Consider the following 24,916-nt stretch of genomic DNA (forward strand, 5'->3'; position numbering starts at 1 on the left):
GCATAACCTTTGCACAATGAATATCTCGTTTCGGTTGTGAAGGACCTGGTTCACCTTGCTTCACCCAGGCCTTTTTTCGTTTAGGATTCTCGTAATGAATCCACTTCTAATCACCAGTTACAATTCGATGCAAAAATCCCTTCCTTTTCTGTCTTTGAAGCAGCAATTCGCAAACGGTTTTTCTTCTTTCAACGTCTTTCTTTTCAATTCATGTGAAACCCAATAAGACATCTTTTGAATCATTCCTATGGCTTTGAGACGTTTGGAAACTGTTGTTTGCTCAACTCCAAATGCTTCTGCAAGTTCGTCCTGCGTTTGACACGAATCCTGATCAAGCAATGCTCTCAATTCTTCATCTTCAAATTCTTTTGGCTGTCCAAATTGCTTTTGGTCTTCCAAGCTGAAATCACCACCTTTAAACCGAGCAAACCACTTCTGACACGTTCGCTCAGCTAGAGCATGGTCATCAAACACTTCCACTAAAATATGATGACTTGCGGTAGCACTTTTCTTCATGTTAAAGCAATGAAGAATAACTCCCCGCAAAAACACTTTATCAGGCACAAAATGCGCCATTTTCAGTTGAAGAAAAAATGTTGTTGTTTCCGCTTCAAGCAACTGACATATACTAAACAAGATGCTCAATGACAGTAGTTTTCAACGCATGTTTGGATCAACGAAACTATGGGACAATAAGCTAGTTACGCCATCTTTTGTAAAACCGCACGAATTAATTCCTAGACCAAATAAGTTACTTTAGAGAAAAGCAATAAGCATATATTCGGAAGTTTTAATAGATATTCCAAATGTTGGTTACTATTATATTGCAGGAAAAGTGAGGTATACCCATTTTATCGCTGAAATAAAAAACAAAGATTAAGTATGAGAACGAACAAGATATTTATTACTGCCTCAGAAAAGTTAAAATATATAAAATTATCTAGTAAATAATAAATGAAACGGAACACTAGTGGGTATCCACTTAACTCTAGAAACTCAGGATTCTCATCATTGTTTTTAATGAAAACACTATTGCTTGTGCACCTAACTCTACAAACTCAGAATATCTTATGCATTTTAGTTTTGATATGTATGAAAAAACACTGATGAGTATGTATTTAACTTTACAAAATCATTATTTTTTATTTTAGTGTGAAAAGAAACAACTTTACATTCGATTTTAAATTGTGTCAATTTAGGTAGAGCACTATAGGCTCTGGCAAGATGCACATTTAGTTCTGTTTGTGCACCTTCTTTTTCTTTTTTCATCGGAACAACACGAAAGGAACATCTCATTACGTTTCCATTGTTCTTGGTGTTATTTCCTTATTGAAATTGAAATTGCTAGGCAGTACTTGCAATGTCGGAACTAGTGGGTACCACGGTTGGTTTGCTTTTCTTCGTCATCTTTTGGCTGAAATAAAAGAATAAGGCACTTTTTACAACATTGTGTGGGATACCATGAGCAAATATGGGATACCATGTGGTCAAGACTTTGGTATCCCGCAATAAAAACAAAATTACCGTGCAATATAACGGTAACCAACACTACACACACGTGTCTCCGTACTATCTACTTCGTCTTTGGGTCATTTCATCATTCTTATTAGACTGTAATGTTCTCTGTTCCACATCGAATATTGTACACAACGTCTTGTTTTTATTATACGTGCATTTATCAAATGGAACATGATTGAGAGCTTCCAGACAAAGACTACATACATTTTACATTAGTACACTGTCATTCAACTTTTAAACCTACTGTTTCTGTATCTGGAGACAACTCTGAATCCGACGGGTTATAGTTACTGCCACTACAGACACTTAAGTCTTCTTGTTCATAGTAAATAACACCTCCAAAAATCGTACCCTCCTGCTACAGAGTTGGTGGCCATCTTGCTTTGCGGTTTACTATTGTCTTGACAGTAACATGTTGAGGTTACCACGATGAATACCTTCGCGCTTTGCCACTAGATGTACCTTTCGACACAATGTTAATAGTTGATTGAGTGGCAATCTATTGCCGGATACTGTAGTTACTCTATCTCAAAAAATCGAATTTTGTGGGTTACCATTTTATTGCTCCAAGGGGCTGATTTATCAAATATCCCTCATACTCAAACAATATCCGTATACACAGTGGAAAAGGAAAAAACAGGTCCTATCATAAATGGCAGTAATAATTTCAGGAGGTACCCCTGGGGGAGATTCTTCTTGTGTCACTATCTCCGATCATACTCAATATGGATTACCAGTATTTTCGCAATACGTTTTTAATCTCCCGTATATTTAAATACAACCTAAATCTAAAATACAGTTCGACTGTGCATTTATATGGCTAATAAATATTTTTGTGTTCGCAAGAATCGGAATATTCTTATATTAATTTAGATATGTAGAAAGATGCCAGGAAAAAAATATGACATGTCATAAAAATCTGACGCCTATGAATATTATTAGGTAAAATGAAATTCTTTCAGTTTTACGTCCCACGTTTATGCCGGATAGGTTAAAGGAGACAGTGATGATTAGAAGTGAACGAAATAGTGGAATGAAGAAAGTGGGAGGAAACGAGAGAACCCCGAAGAAACCCACGCACACGGTATTTCTCCACCATTTCATTCAAGGTTCACTTGGCTTGAGCAGGGATTGAACAAGAGGCCTCACACACAAACGCTCTACCACTGAGATTATTACGTGGTAACGCATGAGAGGCAGTATTAACAAAGCTCGTTCAGAGTCAATTATAACATTCTGTTGACTTGCATTAAAAATCTTTGTACATGTATATATTTTGTTAAGTTGTTATTCGAGTAGATTTGGCGTAACTTGTTATGGCTTAAAACATGATTAAATACCTCATCATTAGATCAGGTTGTGCTGTATGCCAAACCAACACAATACAAGTAAATATGCTCAGCATTGTTCTTGTTCACCTCCCAAAATTTGTCCTTTATCCTCAGTCTACCTAATAGAACCTTTTCCAAAACCTCACATACTCAGATATTTGGTGAGGTTCTGTATTATTGTACTTTCTCCATATGGACCGCTTGGATACCAAGTGGTGTAACTCCAAGTTTGAAATTTTCCAGAAGAGAACTATGAACTTCAATATCTCATGCAAATCGAATAAAGAGAACACTATTAGCATGAGAAAGGAAACTTCATAACTATGTTTTTGATTGCAACCATAAAAGAAAATTGTTTAATGAGATTAGCGGTCCATATTTGCCACCCTATTCCTGGTAGAAATATATGTGATTGAGTTCCTGTGTTAATAAGATTTAAGTTTACGTCTCCTCTAGTTCCAGAAAATCCGCTGTTGCTGATTTGTAACACCTTTTCATCATACATTTATCACGTCTATTCATAACTCCCTTTCATACATTTATCGTTTTTTATAACCAGATCTCTTATTGATTTACTATTACTTCTTGTACAATTATTACCCATTATTGTAACACTTTTTCATATATTTATCAATCTTTTTGTAACCCCTCTTTTTATATATATTTATTATGATATTTGAAACTCTTTTTTGTACATTTACCACCAGAGGTAAAAGTATGGTGGAACGTGGGGGGCGCCATTCCCCGCTTTTAGAAATACCTATAGTGTTCCCCCTTCCTAAAAAAAAATTACTATGGGCAAAGATAGGCACGAGGGACGGCGTCCCCCTACATTTTCATATCCACTTTTACCCCTGCTTACCACCACTTTTGTATTCACCCTTATAAACTTATCGTGTTCTTTTTGTAACCCCTTTTTAATACATTTATAATTTCTTTCTTGTAATCCATTTTTTGTCCATATGTTTATCACCGTTTATTGTAAAACATGTTTTAACATTTACAAGTGAATCGTCAGCTGTTGAAGGATACAAGTCTCTAAAATGCACTTTTCGGGAGAAATTGAACTGTATTTACAACCAATATTATATTGACAAGGATGTTGAAGAGGCGATAGATTAACTCAATTTACACGTAATGAAAAAAAAATGAATTGAAGTCTTTCAGTTTTACGTCCAAGGTTTATGCCGGCTAGTATAAAGGAGACAGTCATAATGAGAAATTAATGAAATGGTTGAATGAAGAAAGTGGGAGGAAACAGAACCCTGAGAAAACCCACGTACAAGGTGTTTGTCCACCACAAAGTTCATTTGGCACGAGCTGGGATCGATCATGCACCAGAGGTGAGCGCTCAACTACTGAGCCACCGTGGCCTTACACGTAATGAGTTTGCTTATATGTAAAATTGTTACAAAATTTGCTAGTAAAAGTTTAAGAACAACTAAACTTTGATTTAATATATTTCACTTCGGAACGTATATCTAGCTGTACACTGAGGAACCAACAATAATACTACTAGTTCGTATCCTTAAACAATAATAAGTTAGAATCTTCATCAAATAATATGCGTTAGAAATAATAATGATGGTAATAATAATGTGATTATCAATACATATATATAGTATCTCCAAAATATATCTTTAACATGTACAGTCGCCCACAAAAGTACCTGGACCCCAAGTAATGGAATTATAACGGTCAGGGGTCCAGGTACTTATGTGGGTGACTGTACCATCCTTTCTGTTCGTAGTAAATGTCTTTATATACAATTTGAATATGTACTTTAAACTAGGTAGAAATAACTCTCTGGTCTATGGAATCCGGAGGTTCAATGACACATTCACAAAAGCTCTTCATTGACTTCTGTTCTTAGTAAACTGGATTCAGTTTCTACTTTGCATTTCTATTCCTGCGAGGTCTACCTTAATATTGTCCTCCCATCTGCGCCTAGGTCTTCCTAATGATTTTTTTTTATTAGGTTTGCAGTTAAAACTTTGAAAACGTCATTACTTTCTTTCATTCTGGCTACATGACCTGTCCACCTGAGCCTCCACATAATGTTTGATGACTTGATAATTCTAGCAATGTTTGACAAATAACATAAATTGTGCAGTTTCTCGGTATGAAGTTTCAGCCATTCCCCATTGTCGTCCCCCTTGGATCCGAATATTAGCCTCAGGATTTTATTCTCAAATATTTTCAGTCTGCGCTTCTTTCTCAGAGTAAATGATCATGTTTCGCAACCACACAGCACGATTGAATATACTTCAAAAGAATACAAATATAGCACGTTCAGAGCATAAGGGAATCAAGTCCAATTTAAAAAAAAAAGAGTCATAAAGTTTGGACGGTACGTGGAAAAATTAACATTTTTTTAACACTATAAAAGTTATTTACAATATTTGGACATGAATTCTTTAAACACTGAAAGGAGGTTCAGATAGACACCTTAAAGGTGAAATATGTCCTAAAAACTAAAAGGTGAACTGGATTCCTTTGTACATTTAACGAGACATCTTTGCTACAGTCTCACACGAGTCACATAGGCAAAGGTATAAAATGTAGGTGTTCAAGATTCTTAAATATGGTTACACTTAATCATCCTGCAGTTCAGCTTCAAGCCTTCCTCAGTCTACAAGTGTTTTATCAGTATTTGTTAAACATTTTCCGCCTTATGCAGAGTTGTTTCAACGCATGATTAGCGTCATACTAAAGGCCTGACTACAGCAGCAAATATATGTTAGTCGAAGTCTTTAGTGTGGCACTAATCACGCTTCAGAACGACTCTGCATAAGGCCCTTTGTGACAGTGGTATCAAATAAAGTAAGGAAAATATTTACATGCCAGTAACTTAATATCATCATCACAACATAGGAGGTTAAGAGCCAAATCTACTGACTCCATTTTAAAAAAATATCTTAGGACTGCCATGCATACAATAAACAACAAAGAATGGGCCATAGAAGTTTTTCTTGATTTGTACTAAGGTACTTGACACTACAAATCATGATCTCTTACTTTTTAAAAAATGATCTTATGTTATAAGAGGAAATCCTAATAAACGGATTGAATCTTATTTGAAAAATGGATATCAAATAGTTCAAGTTACAAAAGAAATTAATGTAAAAATTGTGGCTAGACTGTTTGCATATAAATTTAATATGAACTTCCGTATATTCACTAACCTTTTAAAGTGTATCATTTAGGTTAACAGAATGCTAACCACTCGTAACAGTTTCCAGGATTGCAAGAACACTAGTGGTAATATTATACAAAGACAAGAAAGTTTTCTTGCACATTTCCTTGTTGAATTCATTTATATTAAGTTCATACTTCATTATGTTCCCGTGACTTTCTGTCTCTCCTCTTTCCCTTCTCATTTTTATTTCACATACATCTACTAAGCCAGCTAGGAATGCATAGTACAGTGAATAATGACCTGCTGCAAAGGCTGCTTCTATACTTTTCCATAAATTTTGATTTACCTTAGCAGTTTTCTCTAATGTCTTCTTCCATCTTTCTTTTGGTCACTTCCATATAACCAAACCCTGCATTTCTCTTAACTTTCTTTGTTTCGTACCCAATTCTCAGGATCCAGAATGAGAATTCAGACCAGTTTTCACGGCATTAGGATGTATCTCTGTTGTTCTAGTAGCTAGCGCTTTCTTCTTTGGCGCATGGGTTTCGGGTTTGATTTCCAGTGGGAAAGACATGAAATTTCAACGCAATACGGCGGTTCAGATTCCACCTTAAACTGTAGTTCTACGTCTCATATAGCGTTTGGTGTTTAAAGGAGCGTTATAGTCCAACCTAACCAACCAACTGGATTAGGCTGCCCTTGATGAGTAATGAAAATCAAACATTGATCTCTTCACGGACATTGTACGAATTAGTAAAAATGAAATCTTTAAGTTTTACGTCCCACGGTTATGCCGGTTAGGCTAAAGGATACGGTGATGATGAGAGATGAGTGAAATGGTGGAATGAAGAAAGTGGGAGGAAACGGGAGAACCCCGAGAAAACCCACGAGCACGGTGTTTGTCCGCCACAAAGTTCACTTGGCGGGGGCTGGGATCGAACCCGGGACCCCAAGCACCAGAGGTGAACGCTCTACCACTGAGTCACCGCGCCCCCCTGTACGAATTAGTGTTCACTTTACTTGACGCGGGGCCGCGGTGGCTCAGTGATAGAGCGTTCACCTTTGGTGCATGGGCTCACTGGTTCGATCCCAGCTCACTCCAAGTGAGCTTTGTGATAAACAAACACCATGTGCGTGGGTTTCCTCGGGATTCTCCCGTTTCTTTACACTTTCTTCATTCCACCATTTCACTCATTTCTCATGATCATGGTCTCCTTTAGCCTAGTCGCATAAACGTGGAACGTTAAACTCAAGGATTTTTTTTTACTTGACGCCTCTTGAACACTGAAGTCATCCACATAGGGTAAAATTCCTTTCCAGAAATGCCAAAATCGCTGCCACTTTCTGCTAATAACATTGTCTTAAATGCAGTTTAAATATTATTAAAGTAGCAAATGTCTCCATGTGTTACTACAGGCAATGTTCTTCGTTCCTCTTTCATCATCGTTCATATACAATTCGTCTCAGCATGAAGACTTGCACGAAATTTGAACAACATCTTATGGGCAAGTGAACCACTGCAATTCATTTTCTTGTAACCATTACTATTGTTACCATTACCACTTGTTACTATTATTCCGCCTCCCTTTCATGTCAAATAGACTCTTTTCTCAGTGGTACCTTATGTTGCAAATAATATGTACCATTTAATTTTCAAATTCCTAGCTTAAACAGTTTGATTTATGTACTGATCAGTAACTAAGGCTCAGGGTACAGATTTTATAGGCAATGAAATATGTCAAAAATGACCAAGAATGGACTTGATTCCATTATACAATAAGCTTGTCAATTAGTTGTGTCAAACCAAAAATCTATGTTACAAATAGTAGAACCTGGAGAATATATAAAAAGAAACTGTTAAGCTGTAGACAAGTGCATTGCCCGAGGGAGGACCCAAAAGAAACAGGACTTTCGTTATAAAAAAAATTATTACATTTTTTACAAAATTCTTTCACTCTCCGTCAAAGTACTCTCCATTAAATGCGATTCATTTCTCCTATCTTCTTTCCCACTGTTTGAAGCACCTCTGGAACTCTGGAACTTTTATATCATCCAGTACGCTCTGCGTTTTACAGCCTCTACACCATCAAAACGTTTTCCTTTTAGATTTTGTTTGGTTCTCGGAAAATGTCATCATGTTGGTCAAAAAGTTTGGAACACTTTCAATCTGATTTTTCAAGTCCTGGCTCAAATTCAGACGAATGATTTGATCCTGTGTGAGCAGGCGAGAAACAAACTTAGGGGCAACATGTCTCATTTGCAAAACCTCACGCTGGCAAGAGCTCCAACTCACTCCTGCCTGTTTTGAAATATCATGAAACGATGATCCTCGCTGATTTGGGGGCAGATTTGTTCGATGTTTTCGTCGTTTCGAAATGATGAAGAGCACCCAGAACGAGCATGATTTTCAACACTCATCTCACCACACTTAAAGCGCCCAAACCACTCAAAAAATTGTGTGCTGTTCATAGTATCCTTCTTGAAAGCCTGTTGAAGCATTTGGTAAGTTTTCGTTTCCGATTTTCCAAGTAGGAAGCAAACACACTCCTTGTTCCTTTGAATCTGCCATAACGATTTCGCAGGCGGCAAACGAGAAGAGTTGAGAAAAACAATAATACGATCAAACGTTAACCTCCTACTCAGACGAAGCAACTGATATGGGAAGGTCTCTACTAGACCCACCTAACAGGAGAACTCTCTACTACGCCTAGGAACGGCAGCGCTCTTTCAATCTGGTTTATTTTGGGTCCCCCCTCGTAAACATAAAAGGTAGAGCGGAAGGGAAACGATAAAACTGCAGAAAAGACTACAAATTATGGGCTTTATTAAAGCCGACAACGCTTACGTGAAGACGAAAAGGCTAGATGAAATCATTATTACATGATAGCTTTTCAATTTGAGGAAACCAATGGCGGCCCTTAAGAGAAGGCAGGTCTGTAAGAAAAAATTATATCACTATGCTATGCTTTAGAGTGTAGCTTCAGAATGCTGTATGCAAGGAGTGGTACATAAGATAAAGTTGCTTTCTTCAACTTGCAGCGACAGAATTCATGGTTTTACCGACCTGAATTCCCTCAAGAGCCAACACTGGTAGTAAGTGTCCTTCCAATAATGGCGGGATACTTATGATAATGATGTGGTCTCTATGGTCTTACTTATCTGGTCTTATGGTCTGTGGTCTTACTTATCTTACCTCTAGTTTATCCTTCAATTAGTTAATCACTTGTTATAATAATTAAGGCTTTTCGCTAAATTCACCGTAACTTTTTTGAAATTTAAGTAAATAAATCAAAGATAATGAAAAATATTAAAAATATGGAAAGTGAGGCAAGTAGTATCTGCAAAATGCTGTTGAATAAATTAATAACTGTTTCCAAACCTTATCTTATGGGCCAAAAATTTGGTTGCACAGTTTATGGCGTCATAATTGTTGGCACTCAAATTTATGTACTACACGAAGAATCTTGAAAATAGTTATTAGTTCAAACAATAGCATTTTGAAGATGCTATCGGGCTCCACAGTTATTATTTCATATAGTAGCGTTTTGTAGATATAATCAGACTTAACAGTTATTAGTTTATATAATAGCACATTATAGATACTATCTGGCTCAACAGTTATTAGTTTATATAATAGCACATTGTTGATACTGTCTGGCTCAACAGATATTAGTTCATATAATAGTGTATTGTATATATATAGATACTGTATATCTGGCTTAATAGTTATTAGTTCATGCAATAGCGTATTGTATATACTATCTGGCTCAACAGATATTAGTTCATATAAGAGTGTATTGTAAATACTTTCTGGCTCGTTTTCTTCATTGTTGATATTCCTCATGATCTTTGAGTTTATTCACTAAAATTCAAAAGAGTGGAGGTGACATTAGAGAAACGCCTCAACAATGTTGTGTAACAGAAAACAACTGGAGTCTACTCCATTCAAAGCTACTCCAGTACCTATGAGCTGAATCAAAAATTCCATTACCTATAGTTTGGATTATAAAAAACATTGAAATTAGAGTCACGGATCTAATTATACTAATAAAAACAAACATACATCATCAAAGTTGTATCCTATGTAGTATTTTAATTCTTTCTTAGTAATTTTGGAGAATTTAAGTTTTAGTGTGCTAGAATTGCACACGTCAAGAATGAAAAGAAGTTGTATTCGAATTGTAAAGATATCCTTATATTAAACTTAGAACTAAAAATAACCACAGAACATCACGGGAGTAAGTTTACTAAGAAGCAATTTCTAATGATTTACAAAGCTACTTAAAAGCAATTTAGTTTACAATCTCAATTTAAAGCCTGGGTTTCCCTGGATAGAAGATCTATTGAGCAGACCAGTAACATGAACGCTAAAACGGGGAGGATAAGATAACTTCAAAAGGTGAGAGGGAGACTAACTTGTGTTTCTCTTATATTCATAGTTTCTAAATATGAACATAAATGTTATTATTATGAAATACAATTTTTCTTAACGAATTACACGTATAAACAAACACATTTGAAATGCAGTTGACAATTTGCATAATTTAATGTGATTTTAAAAGATTTTGAAAATTGAAAATTCATTCCAAAGGGAATATGAAATTCTATCACGTGAATATAACGCCTGTTTGCAGAAGACGAAACCATCTGTAAATTTTCATGAAAAGAAATGCCCATTTTGGTACAATAAATGAAATGTATCCGACGAAACATTTCAAATTTTAAACAAAATTGACTAAAACCATCCTTCCTTAAGCGATGCAAGAAATCGTTGTTATGTTTTTGGGGATAGAAACCTTTACAAGAACAGAGCAGTCAACCTATAACAAAAAGAAAATCCCTGTTGCCTTCTTTCGACTAAACAAAGACAGGTAAATATAGTAGCAAAATTTTAAATTGAGTTCTCTATTCAAACTCACAACCAAATCATTTTATTTTTTATTTCATTTCATTTATTTATTTGTAGTCACTGAGAATTTTTTCACTGCTTAGTTTTTTAAAAATAACTTTAAAAATACTGATAGTTTCAGAGGCCTTGGAGGTGAATCAAAGGGAGAGAGGATTTAGTGCCTCGGAGGTACCTCCTATCCACGGCCATACCGTTAAGAGTACATGTGGAATCAATTTAATTCGTGTTAAACAGTAAATCCATGTTCCACTAACAACTAACGAAGTTGGCTTTTCGAAACGAGTTTGGATGTATATGCGAAGTTTAAAATGACTTACTATTAAAAATCTTACCAGTGCATGAATGAAAAACCTACATGGTAACAAACCATATAGTAAAGCTGTTACCTAACTTTTATCTTTTGGAAATCTCCATTATTAAACTGTCAGGATGGTAATTCTAAAGGTTAAAAAAAAAGGAGAAAAAGAAACATAAAATTTGCACAAAATATTTACAAACACCAAATTTACGAAATGCAGTTTCTATTATTTATAATGTTTATGTGATATTTTTGCAATGTTACATCAAAATACAAACTATAAAAGCGTAATACGAGTGAGCGCATATTGTACCAAATAACTTCAACTATGGATGTTAAAGGGCATATTAACAAAGTTATTTCTTTCGAAGTGTGCAACAAAGTTATCAAAAGACTTCTTGGACATGAGAACTTCACAATTGGAAACTGCAATCTCACATCCATAGGCTCCGTTTCTGGGTTTATGGGAATTCATCTGAAACTGAGAATAGAAGTTCATCATGGAGGTCAACAGGAAACTTGCCAGTTCTTTGTGAAGTGTGCTCCAATCCAAAATAGTCATATAGCTTACGTCAAGCAAATTGGAACATCTAAAAGAGAAGCCATGTTGTATGATAAAATTATTCCAGATATGGAACGTTTGGTCCCACATATTGAACTACCATTCCCTATATCATATCTTGCGCAACCAGATCTTTTTGTGTTGGAAGACTTAACAACATCCGGGTACACTCTTCCTCGCAAAACTGAGGTACTGAACTTCGATGAATGTGTAGTTGTTCTCGAATCTATGGCAAAAATTCATGCTGCTTCCAAGATACTAGAAGCCAAAGTGGGTACAAAATTTAATCAATTTTATGAGTTTCATGAAATTTTGTTCAATAATATTGAAGGCCATCCGGGACTTGCACGAGCTGAATGCGGGTACAAGTCATTTCTAGCACTTGCATCGCTTTTACCTAAATTTGAAAAGGTTGTGCTACAGAACGAAGACAAAATACTTAAATATTTTAATTCTGTGTGGAATTTAGTGAAACCATCCAACAAGTATATGAATGTGCTGTGTCACGGTGATGTATGGGCTAACAATATGATGTTCCGTTATACTGAATACAAGAAGCTATCTGATGTGAAATTTGTGGATTTGCAACTGAGTCGATATGCTCCTGCAGGAACAGACATATCCTATTTCTTACACACAACAACCAATAGACAAACGAGAGATCAATATTTAGAGATATTTCTTAAATTTTACTGGGATGCGTTTCTAAAATATTTACAGTTAGGTGGTGTTGATATTCAGTCTAATGAATTCACATTTGATGCGTTCTGGGAGAGTTACGAGGAGACTAGTAACTTTGGACGAATTGTTGCTATGTTGGACTTACAACTTATTCTTCTTGATGATACCGTTGCTGCAACATTTCTTGATTCATCTTCAGAAGACAGTTTTGAAAAGTTTATGAAAGAAGATCGTTCTAGTGCTGTCTGTCTGTGTTTTAAGAACAACCCAGTGTATAAAAGTCGCCTTACAGAAGCCATTACGGAATTTCTCGAATATTGTGGACTTCATTTATAGACACATTACTGGTAAATATCAGTGTTTTGTGAAATTTTAAGCAAAAGAGAAAATTAATAAGTTTGCCTGGTGGATTACTAGAAAATAGTAAGTCAGTCATTGCACATACAGAATACTTATGAATTTAATTTTGTGAAAAACTAACAAAAGGAAGTACGAATAATTATAAGAGAATAGTAGAGAACACGCTATTAATAATTGAAGGGCCCTCTGTAATAACATGGTAAATGAAAAATTGAATTTTTGAGTTACAAAGTTTATAAACTTAACATGCAATGTGGTAATTAACAGTAGTAGATCTGTGTATATATACCTATGAACAAAAGTGGTGTAGCACTTGGTCTGTGCTTTGAAGCATAAATGGCGAATACCGAAAATGTGGATTAATGCATAATGGAGATGGAAAAATAAGCATTTACCTTGTTATTGCATAACCTAAAATAGTGGTGGAAATAAAAAAGGACAGTGGAAACACATAATGACATTATATATTGCAACAACATTATATTGCAACACACAAGGATACAAAATATCAATAATCTGAGCGTTGTAGGCAACAAAATCCGGAAATTTCATTGTCCTAAACCTTATTTAAAACTCCAAACCTGATACATCCATTTCATATTCAGAATCCGGGAGCCCAGGTACAAAAATATTAGCAGGGTTCAGCACGTTCTTGTGAAATTGCTTCTTAGCAAGACCAAGAAATCATAGCAGTGCTTCCATTTTCTTCTTTGTATCCTTGATTCCCGGTTAGGCTCTTTTTTTTTTTTTTTTTTTTTTTAGGAAGAACAGAATGGTGTCCAGTGGTGTGGTGCCTGTAGCAAGTAGGCTTTTTCTCCTATACCACTATAGTTTCCGAAATTGATACAGATCCATATTGGGGCTAATTCACCTCCTCCTCCTTGCTCAATTTTCTAGTAAATCCGAAGTCCGGATTCGGAATTGAGGCCCGAATGACAAATCAGGACTTTGTAGTTTCAAATTCAACATCTGAAATCCGAATATTAAGACTATGAACAGCACTGTTTTAATTTCCGTATTAACATCGGGTAACAAACAAAACTGCATTTCGCTCTGATTTCCCTATATTTCTTTGCCACAGTTCACGATTTTCGTTTCTCTTTCGTCCCTTCCATTTCTGGCGTTCTTCGTCAACTGCTTCGATTTTGTCCATTTCGGAACAAAAGCGTCAAATATGACTCCATACCAGTGTTTTCACTTCAACCATCTCTTGAAAACAATGTTACACACAAGTAGCGTCACCCCCTCGCATCTACCAGTGCTTGCTTTACTAGCTGCAGATAAGTGTTTTCCGCATCTGGAAACGACTACTTGACACAGATGAATTCGGTTTCTCTCACAATAGACGCTTCGAATACGCTCTAGAAATAACGGTAAAGGAAGGTAAATCCTCACGCCTTCTTTTTCTGCGTTTTACCAAAAATCGAGGTAACTCCACTTACCTTGCGGTTGTTGAGAGCCTTCAATTACACTCGAATCTGTTTACCTGTATGGTGGATTAAAACAGCTAGTAGGTCAACATTTACAATCCAAAATTATCAACGTTAAATGAAATTGTTATGTTTTCCAAATACATTGGTAAACTGAACCCTACCATTATTTGAAATATTTATTAAAATAATTGAAGTGCTCGTTCTCCGCATAGACTAAATAGTATGCAATCTGCAACACAGTACAGCAGTTTGTGTTGTCTAACTTGAAGAGTTTCTGATATATCCTATACTTTTTAACCTCCAGAACGGTTGACCCCTCCCCCAATCAGTTCTCTGTTTGAAAATCGAAAAAACAGCTTTGTACACGATTAGATTTGTCGAACATCTATGTGTATACAAAATTCGGTAGCTCTAGCTGACTTCTTTCTGTGTAAAAAGTCTTATGGAGATACATACAAACAAACACGTTCTTATATACGAGGGTCATTCGGAAAGTAAAGAACGTTTTTGTATAAACACTTTAATAACTGATATACAAAGGCGAAATTTGTGTTACATACTATGTGATACTTAAGTTACTTTTCGACATAGTCGCCGTGTAAATTTAAACACTTGTCATACCGTGGTACAAGTTTTTCTATGCCTTCGGCATACACAGTTGCCGGCAAACTGTTGAACCAATCACTAACAGCTTCCTTAAGTTCATCATCACTGCCGTAGTGGCTTCGTGTGGAAAGAATTCGTGCAGCCCATCAATAGTGAATCGCCTATCCTCTTGAATTTTCCGCTCAATTCTTCCTTTGAGTTCGTCAGTCACAACAGAAGGCCGGCCCGAGCGTTCCTCATCGTGCACATTCGTCCGTCCGTCATTAAACATAATGCACCACTTACGAACTGATGCTTCATTCATTACATTTCCATACACCTCAGTGATTTGTCTATAAATTTCTATCGGACGCACTTTTCTTGCATTCAAAAATCTTATCACACTACGAACCTCACACTTGGCGGGATCAGTAATTGTATCGCACATTTTACAGTCGCACAGCGAAGCAATAACGGACCGTAGCGGATCGCAGCTGGTGCCAGACTGAGGCTAAAGCATGCCCAGGTCAATAACCCAGCGGCAGCGGGGGTGGGGGAACACGCGCACGCGCTAGCGCAAAACGTTCTTTACTTTCCGAATGACCCTCGTATATATGCATTAGTATAGATATAGATTGGATTCTTGTAGTGAGAAATACACAAAGGTACAGCGTGGCCCGTAAGTCGCTTGACTCCAGCAGTTATTCAGTTCTCAAGTGACTGGAATAGTTGTTGCTGATTGACGTAAAATGCAGTATACCTTGTGATGTTGTTTGTGACAATGTGTGGCTCGTGAATAATATGTAATAAGAAGCGGTTTTACAAAACATTTGAATCTTGTTACATTTGTAATTAAATATGTTTACACTAAATAGAAAATTCTCACAAGAGCAAACGTGTATTTGTACATCAAACGTAATTCTGGTATAACCACAATTACCAAGATGAGATTATTAGGATATTATTTTATCTGAAGAATAATGAAAGACACAGTTAAAAAGAATACGAATCTAAAAGATTTAAAGGAGCGTCTTACTACTGAATTTGAAATAATGTTATCCAATAACTTTAGTTATGTAATTTGTGCATTGAAAATGATGGAGTACCCTATTTAGATAATCAAAATGCTATAATTATTTGTAATAATTTTAGTTTCATAGTTATTGTCAAGTGACCAAGAAAATGTACCTTAATATCTTGGATTAACGTTTGTTTCGTTCGGTGATATTTAACTTAGTCAGGAAAGAACTTGATTATTGAGCTGTGTGGTTTCTGGTAAGAACTCACTAATCCAATAGATTTTTCTATTCTATTATTATGACGTTGGTTGACAAACTGAAATCAAATGAAATATTTCAGTTTACCGTCCCACGATTATGCCCTTTAGGTTAAGGTAGACAATAATTAAGGCAAGTGAAAGGTTATGGAAGAATCGGTGGAATGAGAATGTTGGAGGAAACGTGAGTACCCGAGAAAACCCACGAACACGATATTGTCCACAACAAACTTACTTGGACGGGGATCGAATCAGGGATCCCACGCACCAGAAGTAATTGCTTTATCACTGAGCCATCGTGCCCTCCGATATTGATTTCTAATTCCAGGTATTGTTGCTCTGTGAGAATTTTCAATGCTTAGTTGCTATACATCTAAAAATAAGCGACAAGTGTTCAGTGAGTAGTGTTTTTGTTAGGTTAATGCAATATTGTGACAACAGTATGGCAAACAGTGATAGGCAAACATTATATTTTTAAAAGAACTTAAAAACTCTATTGCGCTTTCGTTAACGGAAAACAAGTTAGACTATTATTGAACGACAATCAAACCATATAAGCCGGGATAATAGTCATTCTATTGTGTGCATAAATTCAAATAACCAGCAATATTCAAATATCAGAAATGTAGGTAGAATCAAGGGGGTAAAAGTGGGGGGACGCGGGGTGACACCGTCCCCCTACCTCGAAAAAAACATGAATGACGTCCCCTCAGTTTCTAAAAACTTACAATGGGCAAATATAGGCAGGGGAACGGCGTGACGTCATGCCGCTACCTACCGTTCCCCTACCTTTTCAGATCCTCCTTTAACACCTGGGTAGAATCCCATACAATGAATGTTGCCTAATGTTTGCAATAAGTAAGTAATTTCGGTTCTTTGTTTAAAAAAAATATTTGATTGGTTCGTTTTAACGTCCCTTTTAAGCCCCAGGCCCATATCCGAAGCTGGATAAAACGCAGGGCCACACGTGCTACGAACTTGCCTGCGGAGCACATTTTTCAAACTGTATGTAGTTGTATAAATTACATATTCCATTACAATCATACCCTTCATGAAATAGAGTAAAGATAAACATAGGGTAAAGGAGACAGGTGACAGAAGAAAATGGAGATTGAGTAGAGGAGGAAAATAGAAGACAAACGAGAAAATCCATTAATAAGACTCTATTACAAAATTGACAGTCCTGAAATTGAACGCGAGGTCTTTCGTACTACAAGTAAACGTTTTACGGCTGGAGAATCGTGCATCATATTATTCATATTCATGTTATTCTATTCCAGCAAAGTCACCGTCATCGTCATCATAACAAGTGAGTTTCGAATCATATTCTGAAACAACAGTAGACTCCCAAACTACGAGAAAAACCGGAATTACTAAATATATCGATTCTGGTTGCAATACAGAGATAATGTCACAGATGAAACCTGTCTTTGGGATGCTGAATTCATATCAAAAACAATTTCCTTTTGAAAACAACATTGAAACCGGAAATTGAACTTAACTTTACTGCTTCCGGTTTCAACAGAATAGTAAGAGTTGAAATCGCACCTATTCTTGCGATCAGAAAACCATATCAAATTATCGTGTGTCGCCACCTATTACCGTTTTCACTCAATGAAAATAAATATTGGAACCATAAAAGTAGGAGTAAATTTCTACCACTTCCAGTTTTAGTGAAAATATAAACGCGGTGATAGAATATATTCTTTTGAACATTGAATCTTTAACAACAAAAGAAAACCTTCTAGCTAGCTATTGTCGTTTCTACTGTATGGTCTTCAAAGGAAAGTGGAAATGGTTTATCTATACTCACTTCAGATTTGAAGAGGGAATTAAGGTAGGAAGTGAAACCTATTTTTGAGACACTGAATACATATTGAAAAGCCTTTCCCGTTATCTCTTAAAGTTGTGCTCTGAAACCTGAATGTCTGACGAACGGACGGACACAGTGGTCGAAGTGAGACGGTATGTGTTGGTATGCCATAACCGCCTCTGGTTTTTCCGTAATAAGGACATACCGTCTCAAGTTTTTTCAGTAATCAAGACAATATTTAAATAGCCGGTATGTTGAGTCAATATCATAATAAAAACATACCGCCTCTGCTTTTTCTCCACTTCGAATACAGGACTATGCATAGCATGGTTGGGAAGTCCAGAACATTCTCTCATCACTGATGTTTTACTTGCCATGAATTGATAAGCTTCCAAGCCCATCGGTTCTCCATCAGTCTCTTCATTTTAAAGTAAGAATTGCCTTCTTTAATGGGTGATATCAATAAAAATAAGAACTGCTCCTGAGAAGTCCTGCTCGAGAATCGGAGTAACTACACCCGGAGTAATCTCTTCCCTTAATTTCGTATCAATAAAACCAGCCACTATTCAGGTCTAGTCTGCTCCAGATTTATGAACGTTTACTCGCGTTTCCTCTGCACGTAGCAGTGAGTCATATCAACAAAAGGAGTAGTTACTAATTTCTCCCATCTCTCGGGCGGTCATTTCGTTGTATTTAACCTATGGCGCAGTATCCAAAACGCCTTGGAAGGGACAAGTAGCAACGACAATTTCAATTAAAGTGCATTTGTGGATATTATAACAGAATTTCCAGTGATACTTTCAAAGTGACAGTTACCAGAAAGCAAACGAAAGAAAGCCGAAGCTTTGAAGGCAATTACAGTGAAATGCAACGAAATATCAAATACATTTACGACTGAGACACAAATCCAAAAGAGAATCTTTAATATTCGAACAAGAATAAAACAAAAAAATAACTAATTTGAAAAAAAAAAGAAGATAAACAAGAAAGTAATACTGAAATCATGAGAACGAACCTATTGGAGTTGGATGTTGATTCGAATCCAGCAATATCAAGATTAACACGATAAACGCATATCACGTGTTGTCTGAGGTCTTTGTAGATTGTGTGGCTTTAAGAACGAAATCAAGCACTTGTCCCCATCGTTTCCTTTTTAAAGAAGCCCAGCCAGTCACATCATAAAGTACGTCCATCTGATTTGTGTTTTCCACACCATACGTGTCCCCTTTCGCCTTGACATCAACAAAATACATACATATATATACCCCCTTCCTATCAACGTTGAGTTGAGTTGATTTTGAGTTTAACGTCCCTTTTAGTAGCGAGGTTATATGAGTCGGGACCTACTGATTAACATGGAATCCGAACCACAAGGGCTCCCGCCGGGGATCGAACTCGGGTCTCCCACGCCAAAGGCATGTAAGCTAACCGTTTAGGCACGACGGAGCTCTTCCTATTAACGTATTCGTCTCCAATACTAGGTTTCTTCATTGCTACGTGTGTATAGTCAAGTGCTCCGATAGCATCCGGAAATATATATTGTTCTTGCCACTCTGCTGCTTGCATATTACGCGCATTTGCCGGACACAATCCAGTTTTCAGATTTCGCAATAATCGCATCCATTACACTTGTAGTAGTCATAGACAGTACTTTGAGCCACACCAGAATCTTCTGACACTCCGACCTGAAATCCAGGATCACTCACGTAACACAAGAAAAAAACTCGCGTCTTTTCGTCATTACTTAGTGCGCCACCCCGACTTTCGGTTGATTCTCCTAAAAAAAAAAGTTGTGCTAACCATTCTACATTTTCTTTCATGAACCTATAATGTTTTTTGTAATCACCATTTTGCAACATTTCTAGGCAGTTTATAAGTTTTTGTACGCTGCAAAACAATCATATACTCTGCCATATTTCGCCCGGAGTCAGCTACTGAGCTTGCTCCACAAATTTGGAGAAGTTACTTTCATCACAGAGGAGATTTTTATTGATATGAAACGCGGAGTAGTTACTCGGCTCGAGAATAGAGGTGTGGTTTCTACAAAGAGGCGCAGCTTCTGAGGTCAGCTGAGACGACTAGTTCTCAGTTCTCTTTTTATTGATACCAATACGAGTAACTACTTCAAAATTGCTAATAATGAGTAACTTCTTCGTTTTATTGATATCACCCAATATTTCTAACGTGCTTCTCCTCTCACGCTTTTACTTTCTACCACACCTTTCTTTCCATCTTTAAGAAATCATTTTTTTTAAGCAAGATACAAAATAATTTATTTCGCCTTTTTAAGTAATTCTATTATTGTTTGTCTTTCTTCAAGTTTCTCTGACATTTCATCTCTGATTTCTTTTTCATTGCACCTACTTTAATTTTCTCAATTCTCTATTGTTATATTTCGAAATTCCTCAAAGTTCCCGTGTGCTTATAGTAGTTGCAATAGCCGAGTGGTCTCGGACATTTGGCTTCGGATTGCAAGGTGCAGTCTATCGTGAGTTCTCAAGTCCCATTGCAGAGCATAGAAGCTTTCAACTATAAATTGCTGTTCGTGCATTTTTTTTTTTTTTTTTTTTTTTGTTCGTGTCCCTGTCACAGGTTGGATAACATAAAAAAACACTGCACAAGAAAGGGCACAAGTGGGGACGAACTTTGTTAAGAAAAGAAAAATGAAATGAAATGTTTAAGCTTTACGTCCCATGGTTATGACAGCTAGGGTAAAGGAGACGGTGATGATGAGAAATGAATGAAGATGATGGAGGAAACTGGGGAACCGCGAGGAAACCCAAGCATACGGTGTTTGTTCACCACAAAGTTCACTTTGCGCGAGCTGGGATCGAACCCGGGACTCCACGCACCAGAGGTGAACGCTAAACCATTTTTTTTTTTTTTTAGAGTTAACTGATTCACCGAACATGCCTCATTAACTTGCTTATCTACTTATGACTAGTTTCTACTGAACTTTACAAGCTTTTTACTTGTTTAACTCCTTTACCAGTAACCCAGAACGACAGGGACACGAACACAGAAACACCAAGGACAATTAAAATTCCAAAGGCTCTCCCACCGGGAATCGAACCCGAGACCCCGTACACCAAGGACGCACGTGATAACCACTAGACCAGCGGGGAGGACCCACTGAGCCACCACCGCCCTTTGTTAAGGAAAGAAAATATACGGTTAGTGAATTCTTAGTTCTAGTTCTTGTGGTATGGATTCCATCTTAATTATATAAGCAGGCTTACATGTCTTATACAGCTTCGGTTCTGAAACAGGTGTGTGCGAATGTTTTCCCGAAGTTCTCTCGTTTCTTCCCATTTTACCAATCCACCAATTCTTTCACAATTATTCACTCTTATTATTCATCCGTCTCTTTTAGCTTACAGGGCGTAATCGTGGGACGTAAAACTAAAAGAATCTATTTCACTTTTCTAATCTAACTCTCCCTCCAGTCATCCATCGAAGTTTTATTTATTTTCTTAATAGGTTATATCCAACAAATTAAGAATATTTAATTTAAAATATATATTTCTAGAATTTGTAAGAAGAATGTTAGTTTTTCTTTTCATCCATTAGGAAAAGATTGTTCTCCGTAACCTCATTGCATTCAGAATTAATTGTTCTTTCACCATATGTGTCTGCAAAAAACACTAGAAATTGTATAACAAGATCGAACGAAGGGCAACATATAATCCTATTGACTTTGTGATAACCTTATCTGTACTGTAAAGTATTAGAATCTACATACTATTTCTTTTTTTATTTTCAGAATATACATTGGGAAAAATACGTCTTATCAGTTAAATATGAGATTATGTTAGAAGTATAGCGGCAGAAGCACGAAGCATTGACAAAACGAAGAATTTTGTTTGGTATGCAATTGACTACATGAAAGACAAAATGAGTGATAAACAAGAGAAAAGAGATTTAATTTCCTACGAAGATTGTACAAAAATTATTAACAACTACTTGAAAAACAAGAACTTTAAAATTCTGGATTATCAGCTCAACAGCGTAGATTCCGCTTCCGGTTTTATGGGTATTTATTTCAATCTTCAAGTGTTGGTTCTTCACGGTGATGAACAAAAATCATTCCGATTCTTTGTGAAAAGTTTACCATTCCAGGAGAGCCACAGAGAGTTTGTGCGTGCAACGGGTGCTTTTGCTCAAGAGCACATATTGTATGGACAAGTGCTACGTGATATGAAGTGCATAGTGAACCAATGTGATCTCCCATTTCCTTCTGTTTACTTCACTGAAACGGATCGCATTGTGATGGAGAATTTAGTGTCGTCTGGCTACACTGTGCTTGATAAAAGGGTTCTTTTAGATTTTGATCAGTGTTCCCTTGTGTTAAGAACGTTAGCGAAATTCCATGCGGCCTCAATAGTGCTTGACAGTGTCAAGGGTGAACCATTAGACAAAGTTTACGGTATCTATGAAACTTGGTTTAACGATTATATGGAAGGTCATCCGGGGACATCCTCTACTACAAGTAGTTATGAGGCTTTCTTAGCTCTTGCCTCAATCTTACCAGAACACAAAACCTTTCTAGAAAGCCACGGGGATAATGTACGCAAATTCTTTGATTTAATATACCAGCTTGTGAAACCTTCGAGTAGTTACAAAAACGTGATGTGTCACGGTGATCTTTGGATTCGAAACTTAATGTTCCGATTCAATGATTCCACTTCTCAAGTGACTGATGTGAAGTTTGTAGATCTTCAGTTAGCTCGCTATGCTCCACCAGGGATAGATATATCGCTTTTCTTGCACACAACCACTACCAGAAAAATGAGAGAGGAAAATCTGGAACGGTTACTGAATACATATTACACTTCTCTAACATCACGTTTATCGGAAATTGGGGGTGAAAATTTCAGATTTCTGTCTAATTTCTCATTTTCGACCTTTGTACGTAGTTACAAAGATACATGTAACTTTGGTCGAATTGCAGCAGTGATTTACCTACCGCTAACTCTTATGGATAATTCATCAACAATTAAGGTAGTTGACGATACATCAGAAGATAATTTTGGAAGTTTTATGAAAGGGGATCGATTCAGTGCTTTCCGTTCTTGTTTCCTTAATGATTCCATTTATAGGAGTCGCGTCACGGAAGCGATATCTGAATTTTTTGAGCAGTGTGTATGATACCTTATTTTGTGTAACTAAAATAAAATCGTTATATTGTATGATATAATAAAATAGGTCTATTTTGCTGTACGGTCAAGAAAAAACGCATTTTGAGTCAGAGAAAAATGCATGTAAAACTGTTAAATTTTCACTTTTGGAATATTCCATTGTCACTATTTATCCTAGGATCATGATTAATACCTCATTCTCTTCAGAATGGAGCTGGCTTTCAAATGGTACCACTTGCATGCTCATACCATATACCAGGAGAGGGAAAAGTAATGCCAAAGGGAAAATTTCGAGGGGAAAAAAATTCCATACTTTGGGCCCCTCTGGAACGGCCCTGTGTGAACGTAGAGACCTCAAAAAAATCTGGTAAATAGTACTTGGTATACTGAATGTGTGTGCCAAATTTCAAGTTTCTATCTTGAATACTAAGGGCGGGAGAAATTTTATCAAGAATCCCCACAATGCCCCAAATTACCACAAAACACCATGATCTCAGGTAAAAAATTTCCTGAGACATCTCTATTTACCCTAGGACTATAATCCGCCAATCATTCTCTTCAGAATAGAACTGCCTTTCACGCGGTACCATTTACGTGTCTTTGTCGTGTATCTAAGGCGTGAAAATCCTGAAGAAAGGGATTTTTGGGGTCTAAATATCCCTTTTTTCAAATTTAGCCCCCCTGGACCCCGCCCTGTTTTAACGCAGAGATCTGAAAAAATCTGATAAATACTACTAAGTGGGCTGTTTATGCGCAATTCCAATTTTCCAGGTGCAAAAGTAAGCCCGCCAAAAAATATATACCGACAATGTCTCATATTCCCGTATACAGAGGGATATTTTGTAACCATTCTCTGAGACATCCCTAATCACCCTAGGATCATGGTTTGCACATCATTCTTTTCAGAATAGAACTGCCTTTCTGGCGTTACCACTCACATGTCTCCATCATGTATCTAAGGCGGGAAAATCCCGTGAAAGGGATTTTTGGTAAAATATCCCTTTTTTCAACTTTTAGTCCCTGTGTACCTCCCTGTTTTAACACAGAAATATGAAAAAATCTGTTAAATACTACTCGGTGGACTGAATGTTTGTGCACAATTTCAATCTTCTAGGTGCAAAAATAAGCCCGCAAAAAAATACCGAAAATGTCCAAAATTCTCTTATACAGAAGTATATTTTGATAAAAATTCCCTGACACTTCCCTAATTACTCTAGTGTCATGTTTCGCCCAACATTCTCTTCAGAATAGAAGTGCCTTTCAGGCGGTATTATTCACATGTCTCCATCATGTATCTAAGCCGGGAAAATCCCGAAGAAAGGGATTTTTTGGTAAAAATATCCCTTTTTTCAACTTTTTGCCCCTCTGGATCCCCCCCTGTTTTAACGCAGAAATTTGAAAAAATCTGGTAAATACTACTCGGTGGACTGAATGTTTGTGCAAAATTTCAATCTTCTACGTGCAAAAATAAGCCCGCCAAAAAATAATGAACATAGGCGAAAAAGAAAACATATAAAAGAAAATATATACTTAAAATTATGACTCATCACCTCCTATGTCTCGACGCAGGAAGGTGTGAAACCATACGTAAGGTCTTCTACAATGCCTCTGGGCTTGCAAAAAAAAATAAATAAATAAATAAAATAAAAAACGGACGAAAAAGCTCAAATAGGAGAGTTATAACTAGTCTTCGGATTTTTGCATATTTGCATGTTTTTTTCCTGATGTGATATTGATATGCTCTTTAAACAGAAATTCGTTTCAGGTGTTTTGGAGTAAAATAGCAGAGTTTTATAGTGCATATATGTGCATATTTTGGAGGTTAGTGCATGTTTATGTCGTTAATGCATATAAATGCATATTTAAAGAAACC

General features: G+C 36.6%; 2 protein-coding genes across 2 annotated transcripts; both read left to right on the forward strand.

Moving 5' to 3' along the window:
- Positions 1 to 11,523: 11,523 nt before the first annotated feature.
- Positions 11,524 to 13,975, forward strand: LOC145689999 (uncharacterized). The gene has a single exon (XM_081764508.1). The coding sequence runs from the start codon at positions 11,524 to 11,526 to the stop codon at positions 12,772 to 12,774; it is 1,251 nt and encodes a 416-aa protein (XP_081620634.1). The 3' UTR covers positions 12,775 to 13,975.
- A 7,714-nt stretch (positions 13,976 to 21,689) lies between these two features.
- On the forward strand, positions 21,690 to 23,061 carry LOC145666321 (uncharacterized). Its single transcript, XM_081733425.1, has one exon. It carries the CDS (start codon positions 21,788 to 21,790, stop codon positions 23,051 to 23,053), a length of 1,266 nt encoding a protein of 421 aa, XP_081589551.1. The 5' UTR covers positions 21,690 to 21,787; the 3' UTR covers positions 23,054 to 23,061.
- Positions 23,062 to 24,916: the final 1,855 nt, after the last annotated feature.

Source organism: Thermobia domestica, chromosome 1 (assembly GCF_964235325.1).
Source record: "Thermobia domestica chromosome 1, izTheDome1.hap1.1, whole genome shotgun sequence".
Classification (NCBI taxonomy): Eukaryota; Metazoa; Arthropoda; class Insecta; order Zygentoma; family Lepismatidae; genus Thermobia; species Thermobia domestica.